At 37.9% G+C, this 13375-nt stretch overlaps 1 protein-coding gene across 1 annotated transcript in view; it reads right to left on the reverse strand.

The window, feature by feature from the left end:
• Positions 1 to 13375, reverse strand: part of GLT1D1 (glycosyltransferase 1 domain containing 1) — a 54005-nt gene that overhangs the window by 24760 nt on the left and 15870 nt on the right. Inside the window, exons 5-7 of the mRNA XM_054392780.1 lie at positions 11227 to 11263; positions 10019 to 10075; positions 113 to 208 (exon numbers count right to left, since the gene is read on the reverse strand). Of these exons, the coding sequence (XP_054248755.1) occupies positions 113 to 208; positions 10019 to 10075; positions 11227 to 11263 (190 nt within the window). The remainder of the gene's footprint in view (positions 1 to 112; positions 209 to 10018; positions 10076 to 11226; positions 11264 to 13375) is intronic.

Raw genomic sequence — 13375 nt, forward strand, 5'->3', positions numbered from 1 at the left:
TTATGAAGTTTTCTGCAATGAATGAAAGAGCTTATGCCAAACTCATAAACATTAAAAGAAATGCATCTGAATCTGGGGACAAAACAAGGGTATTTGAACAGCAGGTGCCTACCTGAAAATACATCTACTAAATAGAGAGGGTCCTTGACTCTTCGAAGTCCACATATCAAAAGGAACAGATGTAAACTGTCTGTGTCTGTAGGAATGCCTGGGGAAAAAAAAAAAAAGGAATTTTAAAACTCTGAAGACAGATATAAAAGCTGAACGCTCCAAATAGTTTCATGTGGTAAAAGCAAGTAATGGGATGAATTCTGAAAAATTCTCATTGTTGTTCCCTCTCTTTCTTGCTTTTGAATCAATCATCAAATCATCTCAGAGAGAGGGCCACAAAGATGATCCAAGGGCTGGAACACCTCTACTATGAGAATAGGCTGAAGGAGCTGAGGTTGTTCAGCCTGGAGAAGTGAAGACTCTGGGGTAACCTTAGAGCTGCCTTACAATACCTGAAGGGATTCTACAGGAAGGCTGGAGAGGGACTTTTCATAAGGGTGTCTAGCAGTAGCACAAGGGGAATGCTTTTAAACTGAGGGAGAGTAGGATTAGACTGGATCTTAGGAAGAAGATCTTCAGTATGAGGGTGGTGGGACTCTGGAATAGGCTGCCCAGAGAGGTTGTGGACACCTCCTCCCTGGGGGTTTTCAAGGCCAGGTTGAATGAGGTCTTGAGCAGCTGAGTCTGGTTGAGAGATGTCCCTGCCAATGGTGGGGAGGTTGGATTACCTGATCTCTGAGATCCCTTCCAACCTAAGCCATTCTATGATTTGTAGGAGCACAGAAATTAATTTCTAGAGGCAGTGAATGCCCAAGGTTTAGAGAAAAAAAATCCAGTGGCTGGTATTCTTTAACACCAGAACCCAGCTTTGACTGACTAGGCAACTAGCCAAATCAGTGTGTTTCTCCATATTTCTTCTACCTGTAAGTATAATAAATGTCCATCCATAGGGAATGTCAACACCTCTTTGAATGATTATGCAAGGTTTAGTTAATCAATGGCTGTAGGGACTAGAGCCCTTGATCTGACTTCTTATTACAAAAGATCAGGTAAATGTCCCATAGTGATCTGTCACTAATGTGAGCACTGCTATAGAATAGTTAACTAGAAGTTAAATTACTGCAAAGCCTTTATTTTAACCTTGCTGCAAAGAAACACAAATGAAAAACAACTTGAGAGAGGAAAAAAAAAAAACCCTCACCATTGGAAATCTCTCTTGCAAATACAGAGCCATGACCCTTAAAAACAATTTTGGGGGCTGTATTAGAAAAAGATGACCAGATGTATGACCTTGCAGTTGCCATTGGCTCTGTGGCAGCACAATTATTTCAAAACACACCTCTGGAGAAGGGTCACTATGTGATGAACTTGGGTAAAAAGTGTTTATCATAAACCACATAATTCACAAATTGCTGAAAGAACATACATAACATAATTAATAAAGACTAGAGGAGTTGAAATGTTGGTGTTTGATTTACTGTATTGAATAAATCAGTTTGCTGTTATTGAGCTCATGAGCAGGGGTGGATTCCATGCATCCACCTAACACTAGGCAGCTCAATGAGGAGCATCAGTTTGTAGGACATAATGCATGGATCCCACACCAGGGGTATGTCACATAGCTACCAGGAGGCCTGTGCTGCATGATCAGAATGAGTGTGGGATTCCTGACTAGCAGAGGAAGAGAGCAGTTGTGGTGGCACAATGATTTGCTGCTGAACACTGCAAAGATCTCTTCTCTAAGGTTTTGTCCTCCTTTCCCCTCCCCTCTCCACCAGCTGAAGGAACAGCTCAGCTGCTTACACTGAATTGCTGCAATTTGTAATTTAACATCATCCAAACTTGGTACCATCTTAAGGTTCCTCACAGTGCTGTATAACATAACTGCAGGGTCTGCTTCAGGCCCTGGAGCAGAAATATGGAAGCAATATGCCAAGAATACCTCCCTTCACATCAAGGAACTGGATTAACATGAGCTCTGCATCAAAAATTTGTGGGAGGGGGAGAACCAAAGGAGTGGTGATTCATGCCATACTCAAGTGTTATTGCTTTTGAAATTAAAATCCAGTTCAGGGACATTTAAATGCTCCCTGTCATAGAGTTCATTATTGAGCCTGTTTCATTTAATGTAACCAGCTTGAGGTGTCAAGAGAAGCTGCAGCAGACAGGGCAAGTAATATTTTACTGGTTACTGGACCAAGAAACACTTTGTAATTTATAATACATAAACATTTGTATTGAAAAAGCCATTCTTTGGTGCAATGGGCCATTAATGCTGTTTGTTTTTTAAGACATGCAGCACTGGTTTCAATTCATGACAAACTCACACAAAACAACTAGGAAGTGTCAGCAAAATTCAGATTGCATTTTAACTATCCCTATGGCACAGATAATAATTTTAAATTATGAACTCTCACCTATTGATGTTCAGCTCTGGCTCTTTTGGAACAAACTTAAAGTTAGTGCTGAAAGCTCAGTCAGACAGGAATTAGAAACCAGATCTTCCTGTTCTCAGAGACTCACTGCAGTCTTGATCTGACAGTACCCTAATCAACAATAACTATGCTTGAAATAATTGCTTCTTTTTATCTCTTAGCATCTTTTTGTTTCTATCTTATAGCTTTCATTTTATTACATAAGAGTTTAAAGTGCTCTGACAAGAAAAAGCCCAAATAGGCCAATACTGTGCAGTCCTGATAGCCTGCATGAAAACTTTCACCTGAAAGAGAAACAGGAAACAGTTTTTGGTATTTTGCCACTCAGTTCCTGTGGCATTGAAAGGTACTTCTCCCAAGAATCTAATCAATAACAGTATATTTCACTAGTGAATATTACCTGAAATAGTATTTATTAATGGTAATAGTTCCCCTATTTGACTGTTATTTTGAAAAGTCATTCACAACCTCGAACCCTCACTGCAGACTCTCCCACTCATACAACTTTACAAAGCCCTACTTGTCTGTCATGGAGTTTTATGTATTTTTCTCTGAAATAGCAGATATTGGCTACACAGGATCCTACATGGCATTTCTAAAAACTGTTATAGAAGCACTAGTCAAAAAAAAAATATTTGCCTCTACCATTCAATTTAGTGAAGTGAGAATCAGTTGTAGTTTTATTTTATTGCATGCTGTAGATCTTGGTCATCACCTAATTCATTTTTACAGGTGGACTTTCCCCCCTGAGTCCCCTTAGAAACATATAAAGCCATTCCTGAGAAGATTGCATTACCAGCACATCACTGCCCCTGTTTAGTGCTGGCAGTTTACTCATTCTCAATCTACTCAAAATCAGACTTCAGCAGCACTTGTGTATCTTGTTAGCTTTCTGCTCATTCATCAAAAATGGTTACATTCATACATCAAGATGATGCTTGCATCAGTGTTTTGCCACCTGTTGCTTTCTCAAGCATTGCTAGCACCCCTGCTGTGGAAAAAAAAAAAACTTCCAAAAAACTACAAAACCAAAACAAACTAAACCAACAACAAAAAAAAAACCCAAACAACCAAACCCCCAAACAAATAGAAGCCATTTGTAGAAGAAAGCAATCATTTCAGTATGTTTTGCCTTCACAAGAACACTGCAAGGGAGAACATATTAGGAGAGCAATTGCAATAGCTGCCTTTACCAGCTATAGCCATCACCTGAGTGAAAACTGGTATTTGAAGGAAGACATTTTTTCTTTTTCTTTGAGCTTAAGCAAGACTTTCAATATGTGATTCTTTTTGCTATCATTCTGCCTTTCCCAGACAGACTACTCAATCTGTAATAAGATACTACCACCTCATGTGGCTGAGTTCTGAAATGGAAATGCATCAATATGGCACAGTCCATTGATTTGCTCTTTTGACTGTTTCACCATCTTCTTTGAATGACTTGGAAACAGCCAAATAACAAAAGAAAACCCCAATTTGTGTGTTCTCTCCCCATTTCTGCTAGTGTTACAACAGCAAAGATTTAAACAGCACATTATGCCTCATTATCTCTTAGCTCATGGATCTTTCTGTTTGCTTTGCAAGGAAAATGCAAAATGCAAGGATTTGCACAGTCAATGGCAATAAAAAAGACTGCATATGGTACATGTTTTCCAGCCATCCTTCAGAATCACTATACACTAAATGCGAGTCAAGTCTTGCCACTGTGATCAACGTCTCAGTGTCAAAAATAAGTGTCTTAACATCAGCAAGAGGTGCTCCTTTAACCATGCATTGACAGTGTTTGTCTGTGGCTGTAGCCTGATTTGGTACATTGGCTTATCTATAAAAAACAGCTGCATGTTGGCCCCAGCCAGGCTTGAGCCTGCTTAGCAGGTCACCAGTTTAGCAAGATGTGAAAGGTCAAAACAAGAACAGTGGTTGATAGGATTATGAAAACTCATTCCTCTCATCAGCTTGACAGTATTCTTTCCTGATATGCCACACAGGACTGCAGGGATGGTAACAAATGAACTGCAGGTGAGCTGAAATGAGACAGACACAGTGGAAGATTAAGATTGGCATGGAACTCCCACAGTCATGCAACTTCTTTTTTTATGGTGGAGCTGAGGTGGTATTATGCTGCTCCAAATTGAAATACAGCAATGCAGCATTGGCACTTAACACTTCAGAGTGGAATTGCATGATCAAAAGGGTATCCAGATGCCCTGCCAGTGTATTTGTTGGTCGTATTGGAATATGGCACAGATTATATATTATATTATATAATATTATATATAATATATATATATATATTATATTATACTGGCTAATGGAATGTGATTACTATTCAGGATTCCTGTTCTATTGCTGGCTGTGATTCTGAGTCATGGCCTACAGAAGTTGGATTTACCCATCTAGACATATTCATTTACAAGCAGCTTTGATAATTACATGACATAAAGCAGTGGCACTGGGTTTGTCTTTTGGTACACTGTTTTGAGGCCTATTTGCAAGACAGAGAGAGAATGGAGGATATGAAAATTGGAAAACATTTTCATAATGCAGCACTGGAAATAAGCAGTTTAGTATTTCAGATTGCATTGCCTCCTAGTTTATTCCTATTAGGAGCTATGTAACTGTTTGTCACATCAACTGTTCCACTATTATGACACACTGTGATAGTTTACATTTTGGCCCTTATAAAAATGTTTACTTAGATGGCCAAGACAGCAAAACATGATCACAGACAGCTAACACAAAAGCCTACATCCTTTCTGAAGCACTGGGAAGGACATTGCTTTGCTGAGAAAGGCAAGAATAAGTAGAAGTGTTATCTAAACAGATTTTGAAAGAGCAGATCCATTTAACTGCATGCCTCTAGGTACTAACAGAAGAAAAAAAAGAAAAAAACAGTAGTAATCATAGGTGTATAGTAAAAATAAATATATTACTGCAAATCTTTATTCTTACTGTAAAGCTGCAGGCCTCTAAGTGAATGAGTAATATCAAGCATTAGCTCACTGAGAGTTAAAGCAGCAGTTTGAGAACATCTTAAGTGAGCAATTTTCTCAACCCTTGCTCAAATAAAATAAATAAAAATATTTTTTCATATTTATAAGTCTTAACTGTGCCTTTGTAGCATGGTTCTGAACTCTCTAGAGGGGAGAAAACATAGAAAGAATCAATATGATTTATCCTTCAAAGTTATTATTTTGGACCTGAACCAACAACCTCACAAAGCCAAAGTTTTTAAGGTGTGTCCATTCTTTTACAGCTTACAATCCAGTTTGCACTAGAGGTTAAGTGCATTTTATTAAGTATATCAATATTAGACTTCTAGGTTAGAATTGCTACCATAAATATTGCCCAGCCACATAAAAAAGCCCCACAGTCTGCATTTGAAACATTTCTTATTAATATTAGGTCAAGGATGATCAAAGATTTTAAGATTAATTTGCCAACCCCTTATTTCAAGCTCACTGTTGTGTTCTAGGGAAGTTTAGGGAACAATATGAAGTCTATGTTATTTGAGCTTACTTATCCATTTTGGGGCTTGTTCTGAAACAAAATCTAAGCCATGAAGAGATGGTGAGGGTGAATAACCTTTCTCATTTTCTTTTCACTTTGAACCACAGCAGGTCTTTCTCTCCTCTTGAAAATTGTTTGTCTATTCATCTCCAAAGCTTTTGAAAGCAGTAACTGATCTCCTAAGAAAAGGAAATCCACAGATTTATGACTGAGATTTCCCAAGACGGTTATTTTATTTTCTTGATATTAAAACTCAGATAAATCTCTCCAACTCTGGCATGTATTTTTGATATTCTATATCTTTCACTTCATAGCTATTCTTTACATTCATCTCCCTAGGCACAGCAGAAATACCATACATTAGCTCTTTTAGTCTCTGGAGTTTGATTTTGTGCCTCTTTCACAACTCAATGATCAAAACCAAGCTGCTGAGACCAGCCAAGTTTTCCAGCTTGTTTGACATGGTGGTGTCCTACTGCAGTACAGCTTCAACATGCTGCCTTACTTTCAACTGACTCTGAAGTTTCTTTGATTGAAGTCACTGATGACACAGAACTTTGATAATTATTAGCACAATTAGGTCTTATTTCAGCAACATACTTCACCTACAGATCTCAAGCATTTATTAATGTTTTACGAAGGCAAATTGTTTCTCAGAAATTAAGAAGTAGAGTAAATAACTATATGCAAAGTGTTTATACTGCTACTCACAATCAATAGTGAACAATTGCTAGATTTGCTGATCTGTTTGTGAAGACCACACAAGTTAAATGAACCTCTTAACTTCCAGGTGAGGGCTACAAATCAAGACAAATCAGACTGCAAAACTTTCCAGCAATCTTTTTTCCCCTTGTTTCTCATTTTGACTGGATCAGACAACAAAAAAGCTCAGTGCTTTCAGATCTCTTGGGGAACAGAGTTGAGTGCTGCTAGCTTATCAGTATTTCTAGGTCAGCTATATATCTGCACAAACTTAACTGATAGACTGGTTTGGGTTGGAAGGGACCTCAAAGATCATCTTGTTCCAACCTCTTGCCATGGGCAGGGACACCTCCCACTAGATCAAGTTGCTCAAGGCCCATCCAGCCAGGTCTTGAACATCTCCAGGAAGGGGGCATCCACGACTTCCCTGGGCAAATTGTTAATTTTTCTTACTTGGGTCTTTTTTTCCAGCATACCTTAAGGAAAATTCAACACATGTAAAACCCTGTCTGTGTCATGGCACAGTTATATAAACTTTTCAAGCTCTGAAAACAGCTGTTTTATGAAGCAGAAATTATCTAAGAGCAGAAAAAGCAAACTACAAAAGTATATTGCATATTTTATTTGATCATGCACATGATTCTATGTTACCTTCCAGGAAATCAGTTCTCAGTCTTATCTGTTGGACAAACAAGCTTCCACAGTTCATAAGTGAAGACTTTGTTAGCTATCTATGTCTTTTAATCACATGATGTCTAAGTGTTTATTAGCATTTACATCTTACAAGCTTCAGCCACATTCCAATGAAATTAAAAGGAGTCTTTCATCACTGTGTGATGACATCAAGCCTGTCTGTGATCTTAAGTATCTGTGCTCCATCCTTGAGCTAACTTGTTAGAGATCAGTCTAAGTTTTCACATTTACTTAGACTGTCTTGTCATTTTCTGTCAATCAGTCTACAGCCAAAGCCTGAACTTCCATTGTCTTTCTCAAGCCTCTAGATTGGTATCTGAAATTGCTAACAAAACTGATTATGCTGTATATATAGATTCCTGCATTATAAGACCATTTTGATCATTTGGTCTGAGCTCCAGACTGACAGGCTGCAAGACTGAGTTACTAAGTATACAGAAAACATTGTCTTCTTGAAGTCTGTGTTGAAATCTGCACTCGATTCCGCTTTCTGGCTTGACTACTGCTGCTTACAGCCTCTCATCCATGTAAGGCAAACTCTCTGAAGCTGACTGCTAACCAGAATGCAGATTTAGTCAATAAATGTTTGAGAAGCCAGCCACTGAATATACTGCAGCTAGGAGTTAGCACACAAATGCTTCACTAACATCACCTCTGCAACTCTCAAGCCTGCTGCTGACACTATGGAAAAAATACTAACTCCATGACTTTTGTACTGAAATTGTCTTGCATCCATAAACAACAACAACAAAATGTTCACAACAATGCTTCAGTTTATATCAGGCAATTGCTATTTATGTAAGTGACCCAAACTCTCAAATGAAAGGTACAAAAAGCTGTGATTCCTTAGCCTTTTGGTTTAGTACCATTCACATCTGGGGGCTGGACTGAAGGGAAGTCTCCCACAGTAACATGTATTTGATGCATTCTGCCACTCACTTAAATCTACCATTAAATCATTAAATATCTTTTGAAGCCATCACACTGATTTAAAGAGACTATTTATGTATTGTGTTATATTTAACATCAGTCAAATGTTAAGGCTCTTCTATGGCTCAAAAAAGAAAAGAAAAGAAAATCATTACAAAGAATATTCATAAGAAGTCTGTTCTGGGGGGGGGGGGAAAAAAAGTCTTGAAATATCCTGAAGAGCCTATTTCATTTTAAAGAATAACATGACAATGTATGGCCTGATCACCAAGGATGTTTAACACTGATGCCTCCAATGTGTTATAATTTGCATTTCAGGGCACTTGCTGTTTCTTTACAGTCAGTTCTGGAAATCCTGAATTTGACAAATGTTCAAGGATACTGACAAAGATACAGGCAAGAGTTATCTGGAGAAATAATTAAATCAAAAATCATAAATGCCATGAGGTGAATGAGATTGGACAGTTTTACCTGCATAAGAAGCTAGATATCTTTTCAAGCACACTTCATTGTGCAAGCCTACACTATCAAAATCGTATTCTTCTGTGCAAAACTGCCTTCTACTTTTGATAGTTTTCTACTGATTGCTCCAAGTTTAGTGGCATTTTAAACACTTTCAAACTGCAAAACCCCAGTAAAGCAGTTCAGTGGGAACTCTTAATTAGTCTGTGGTAAGTATAAAGGTACAGCCAAAAAAATCTGCCTCCATGTGCAATATTGAAAGAAGTGGAAATTGTAGGCTGCTACCAGAGATGGGCATAAAAACAAGATAAGATAAGTGAGTTGAAGTAGCCATAAAACCACTACTGAATAATCTGGTGGCAGTTCTCAAGCTATTATTTAACAGGCACAGCTGTTGGAGTCACATTTTAGTTTGCTTCTCATGTACATTATGAATTATTTTGCACTTTTGCATTAGTACACATTAGGCAGAAAACCGTCTCTAATATATTAGATGAAATGCACTTTAGGGGGAGCTTCCCCCTCCTCACTCTGTTGACTGCTCTTTTAATCATAAAATGGTTGGACATGAGATCCAATCACCACTAAGGCTGTGCTAGCAAGTGACAAATCATTTCACTTCAGAAAATTATTAATCTTGCTGGCACTGTGCTTGTGTGCTGTGATTTACTGCGAACAAAATAACCTTACAATGCTCAATTTAAAATTGGACAGGGGTTTTGAATAATGGCACACCTTTACTGATGTGATAAAGCAATTGACTAGTGAGGATTCATTTGTAACAGAGGGAACTGCTGCCCTATCAGAGATCAGATCAATGAATATAATATTGAAATCTTTTTTACCACAGTCAAATGCCTACAAATTCTTTTTTGAGGAGGAAATCCACAGTTTCTGTCACACAAAGCACAGCACAGTCAGGTATTGGTGCTTAAGTCTAACTTACCTTCTGAGGAGCATGTCATGACCATTCATCTTTGGTGAAGTTCAGCCCTGGACAGACCAGAAATCTGGAGGCAGTCTGAGTAGTTTCCTCACCAGACTAACCCAACCAATATTCGGCCTGAAGCTAATATTAGAGTTTCTCATTCTTCATAGCATTAAGTCATTTTATTACACAATCAATCAACCTTCACATTCTAAATTTCTTCCATCCACTAAGAATAAAATCAGTAAATACCGGGGGGGGGGGGGGGGGGGGAGGGGGAAGAAAGAAAAAAAAGGTTGAGTTTTACCTGCATTTCCTAGAAATCTGTACCAGTCAAATGTTTCACTGGGTGTAGTCTTAATTCCTGTGTTGGGAAAACAGAGCAACACAACCTGTTTGATTGGTTCCTGGGTAGTTGAACTATGGTTCTTGAACTCTTGCCTTAAGAAAGAAGTATTTCTGTCAAGCACCCCAAATTCCATAACCAGCTGTTTCCATCTCAAGTTTCTCCCAACCCAACAATGTCAGGCTGCCTGTATAATCCTTCTGTAGTCACCAGACTGAAATTCAATTGAAAACTTTGCACTGTGTGTATGAACTTCTTTAGCAACTCATGGAATTGAGCTCACTTAAACCATGCTAAATTTGGTCTTTTAAAATCTACACACAAGATCATATTATCTGAGGGAACATTTTATTCCAGAACAGTTACAGATCACCTGAGACCCAGGTCCTTAACATAAGGCAAAGAAAGCAAATTAAGTGGATATAAAAATTAATCTCAACTGAACGTGAACTTGGTTTTTTTGTTGTTGTTTTTTGTTTGTTTGTTTGGTCAAATTCTTTTACTAATGATTTTGTTAATTTATTTATTCTCTTAGTTAACTATTACCTCACAAAGGGCTTAAATGTAGACTAAACATGGGATTAATAGGCTTTGCAATGAGTTATTTCCTCATAATAGTTTTGAAAGTAATTTTTTTAAGTTAAATATTCCAAATGATAGTAGTTTTGGAATCTGTAGTTATTGTCAGATAAAAATCAGGAGCTGCAGTTTAAAGTAATCACATCTAAAATGCTGAGATTAATGTTCCCTAAACTACTCCCTTAAGCACTACACTTTGGATTAGGTACTTGTTGGGTGTCATGATGCTGGGAACTCAGTTTAAAGCATTTAAAGGAATTTGGAGTTTCAGAGAATAATCATTTAGCATCAAAACTTTTGTATGCTTTGGAGAAGGTTCAGTGTTACCTTAGGTATGACCTTGTCTCTCAGATTCCTACTGTGAGGCACCTAGGAAAACTGTTTTTAAAGGCACAAAATGAGTGGAAAATTTAGGCTAAGAGATTGAAATATTACTTCAGTGGTAAAAAACTCAACTTCTGGGGAGCCAGGACTTCAAACCCATTTCAGCAAAATGTGTCCAAGGAAAAGAAAGTAGACACAGAAACATACAGGTACTAAATACTATTCAAATAATTTGAATGCCTTAGCCAGTATTTCAAAACTCTTACCTTGAGTTTGGACATATATTTTCTTCCTAGCATCTGGCTTTAAAGAGAAGAAGAAAAGTTAACTTTCAGACTTCACCACAGACACCATACCCAAGATCTGTTCAATCTTCCAACAATCCCAACTAGTGTAATGAAATGCACATTAGCATGATTTTCTTTCAACTATTAAAGATCAAATCAGATTATTAGAAAGATACCTTGCAAGCTGGAGGCCAATTGCAGAACTTAAATTTGCAAGACAAGGGGGATAGCTGAAAATCAGCACTAGGACATAGGTGCAGCAACAAAGAAGGTGGAGAAAAGTCAATGGGGCAGAGGGCAGCTTAAGCCAGCCCTGCCTCCATAGCTGATACACTGCATAGCTCAGCTTTAAACTGGTGGATAAAGATAGGCTTTTAGATTCCTAAAATCACTAAGTTGCAAAAATAAGCTTAAGTTAAGCATCTGGTTTTATGCTCTGCTGGACCTTTAATAGCTTACAGTGAGTAAATATAATCCTGCCAGGGCTTGGATCATCAAGAGGAAAATAGCAGGAATGCTGTGAAACAGGGTATACAGATCTATTCACACTTTATAGATCCATTCCCCATTGTGTTCTATATTTTCAGTGGTCTTGAGGAGAATGGAAAAATTAAACTGAATGCCAATAAAACTGGCTTAGGTCATTCTTATGCACCAGTTTTACTTACACTACTGAAATAAAACACTGACCACAAGCACAAGATCTTTTACAGCATTTCAAAATCATTTGGAATACAGATTGTTACAAATGCTGCATTATGCACTTCATAATTAAAGATAATTTATCCAATGCAAGAGAAAAGAATTTGTTGGAAGATACAGCCCTTGAGCACAGTGCAATTGCTTACATGTTCATAATTTAAATTATTAATTGACAGCCTAACTAATGAAGCACACATTAGAAGAACAAACCAATTCACATTAGTGTGAGTTAATATGTAAAAAGTGTTAATATTCTGTGACCTGTGTATGGAAAGATATATTCATATTCTTCACTGTTTGAAAGTAAATAATGTTGTGTTTGCTCTCACCCTTCATAAGATACAGCTGGAAAAAGAACTCCTATGTCTTCAGCTAACAGCAGTTAGCTTGCACAGCAAATAGCTGGGCCACCAAGATGGATCAGCAAGCCCTGCTGCCTGGTATGGAGTTTGTCACAGGTTATCTGTGCAGCCTGGCACTATGCAAAAAGCTCTCCTTGTACTCATACAACCAGCAAGTCTTTATTGTCTTACTCTGCTCTTCAGAAAGCAGGACTGAACAGTGTCTGCTTCAAGGATTTGTCTCAGTTTTCTCCACTGGCAGTCCACCATCAACTCAACCACATAAAGGTGAAAATGTTGACCCAGTGTATTTTGAAACAGGACCACCAGATACTAAAAATAACTGCACTGAATATCTGAAGTAACCTTGCAACACAGAAAATGCAAAGGTAGCTACTAAATGAAGAGAAAGGGAACTAACCATGATCACTGCCAGTTCTTTGCTGACTATCTCATTAAAATATATTGAAAACATTTTAAAAGTATGCTGTTGGATGAAATGTTCCATATATCATTCAGTATAGTGTATTTTGATTTATTTCAGAAGCAGAGATGAGTTTTAAGGAAGTTCAGTGCTACATATCCTTCAAGACCTGGTCCACAGGGCTGTATATCCCATATTGCTGAGCTTAGTGTAACTTCAGTTTTAGAACTAAGTTCTTAAGGTGAACTGCAGAGCTATTTCCAATGTTGATAAAACAACTATTCTTCCAACTATTCTTCTTGACAAAACAGCTATTTCAGACTATTCTTTCAAATTTTTCATTGCAACTAAAGGGTTTTAGTCAAATTATGGAAACAAAGTTATTAAATAATCATAGAATGGGTTAGGTTGGAAGGAACCTTAGAGATTATGTACTCCAACCTCCTCACCATGGGCAGGGAACCTCTCAGTTGGACTCAGCTGTCCCACCACCCTCATACTGAAGAACTTCTTCCTAAGATTCAGTCTAAACCTCCTCTCCCTCAGCTTTAAACCATTCTCTCTTGTCCTACTGCTGGACACCCTTATGAGGAGTCCCTCTGCAGCCCTCCTGTAGGATCCCTTCAGGTATTGGAAAGCAGCAATATATGCAGATAGCATC

The sequence above is a fragment of the Indicator indicator genome, chromosome 26 (assembly GCF_027791375.1).
Source record: "Indicator indicator isolate 239-I01 chromosome 26, UM_Iind_1.1, whole genome shotgun sequence".
Classification (NCBI taxonomy): domain Eukaryota; kingdom Metazoa; phylum Chordata; class Aves; order Piciformes; family Indicatoridae; genus Indicator; species Indicator indicator.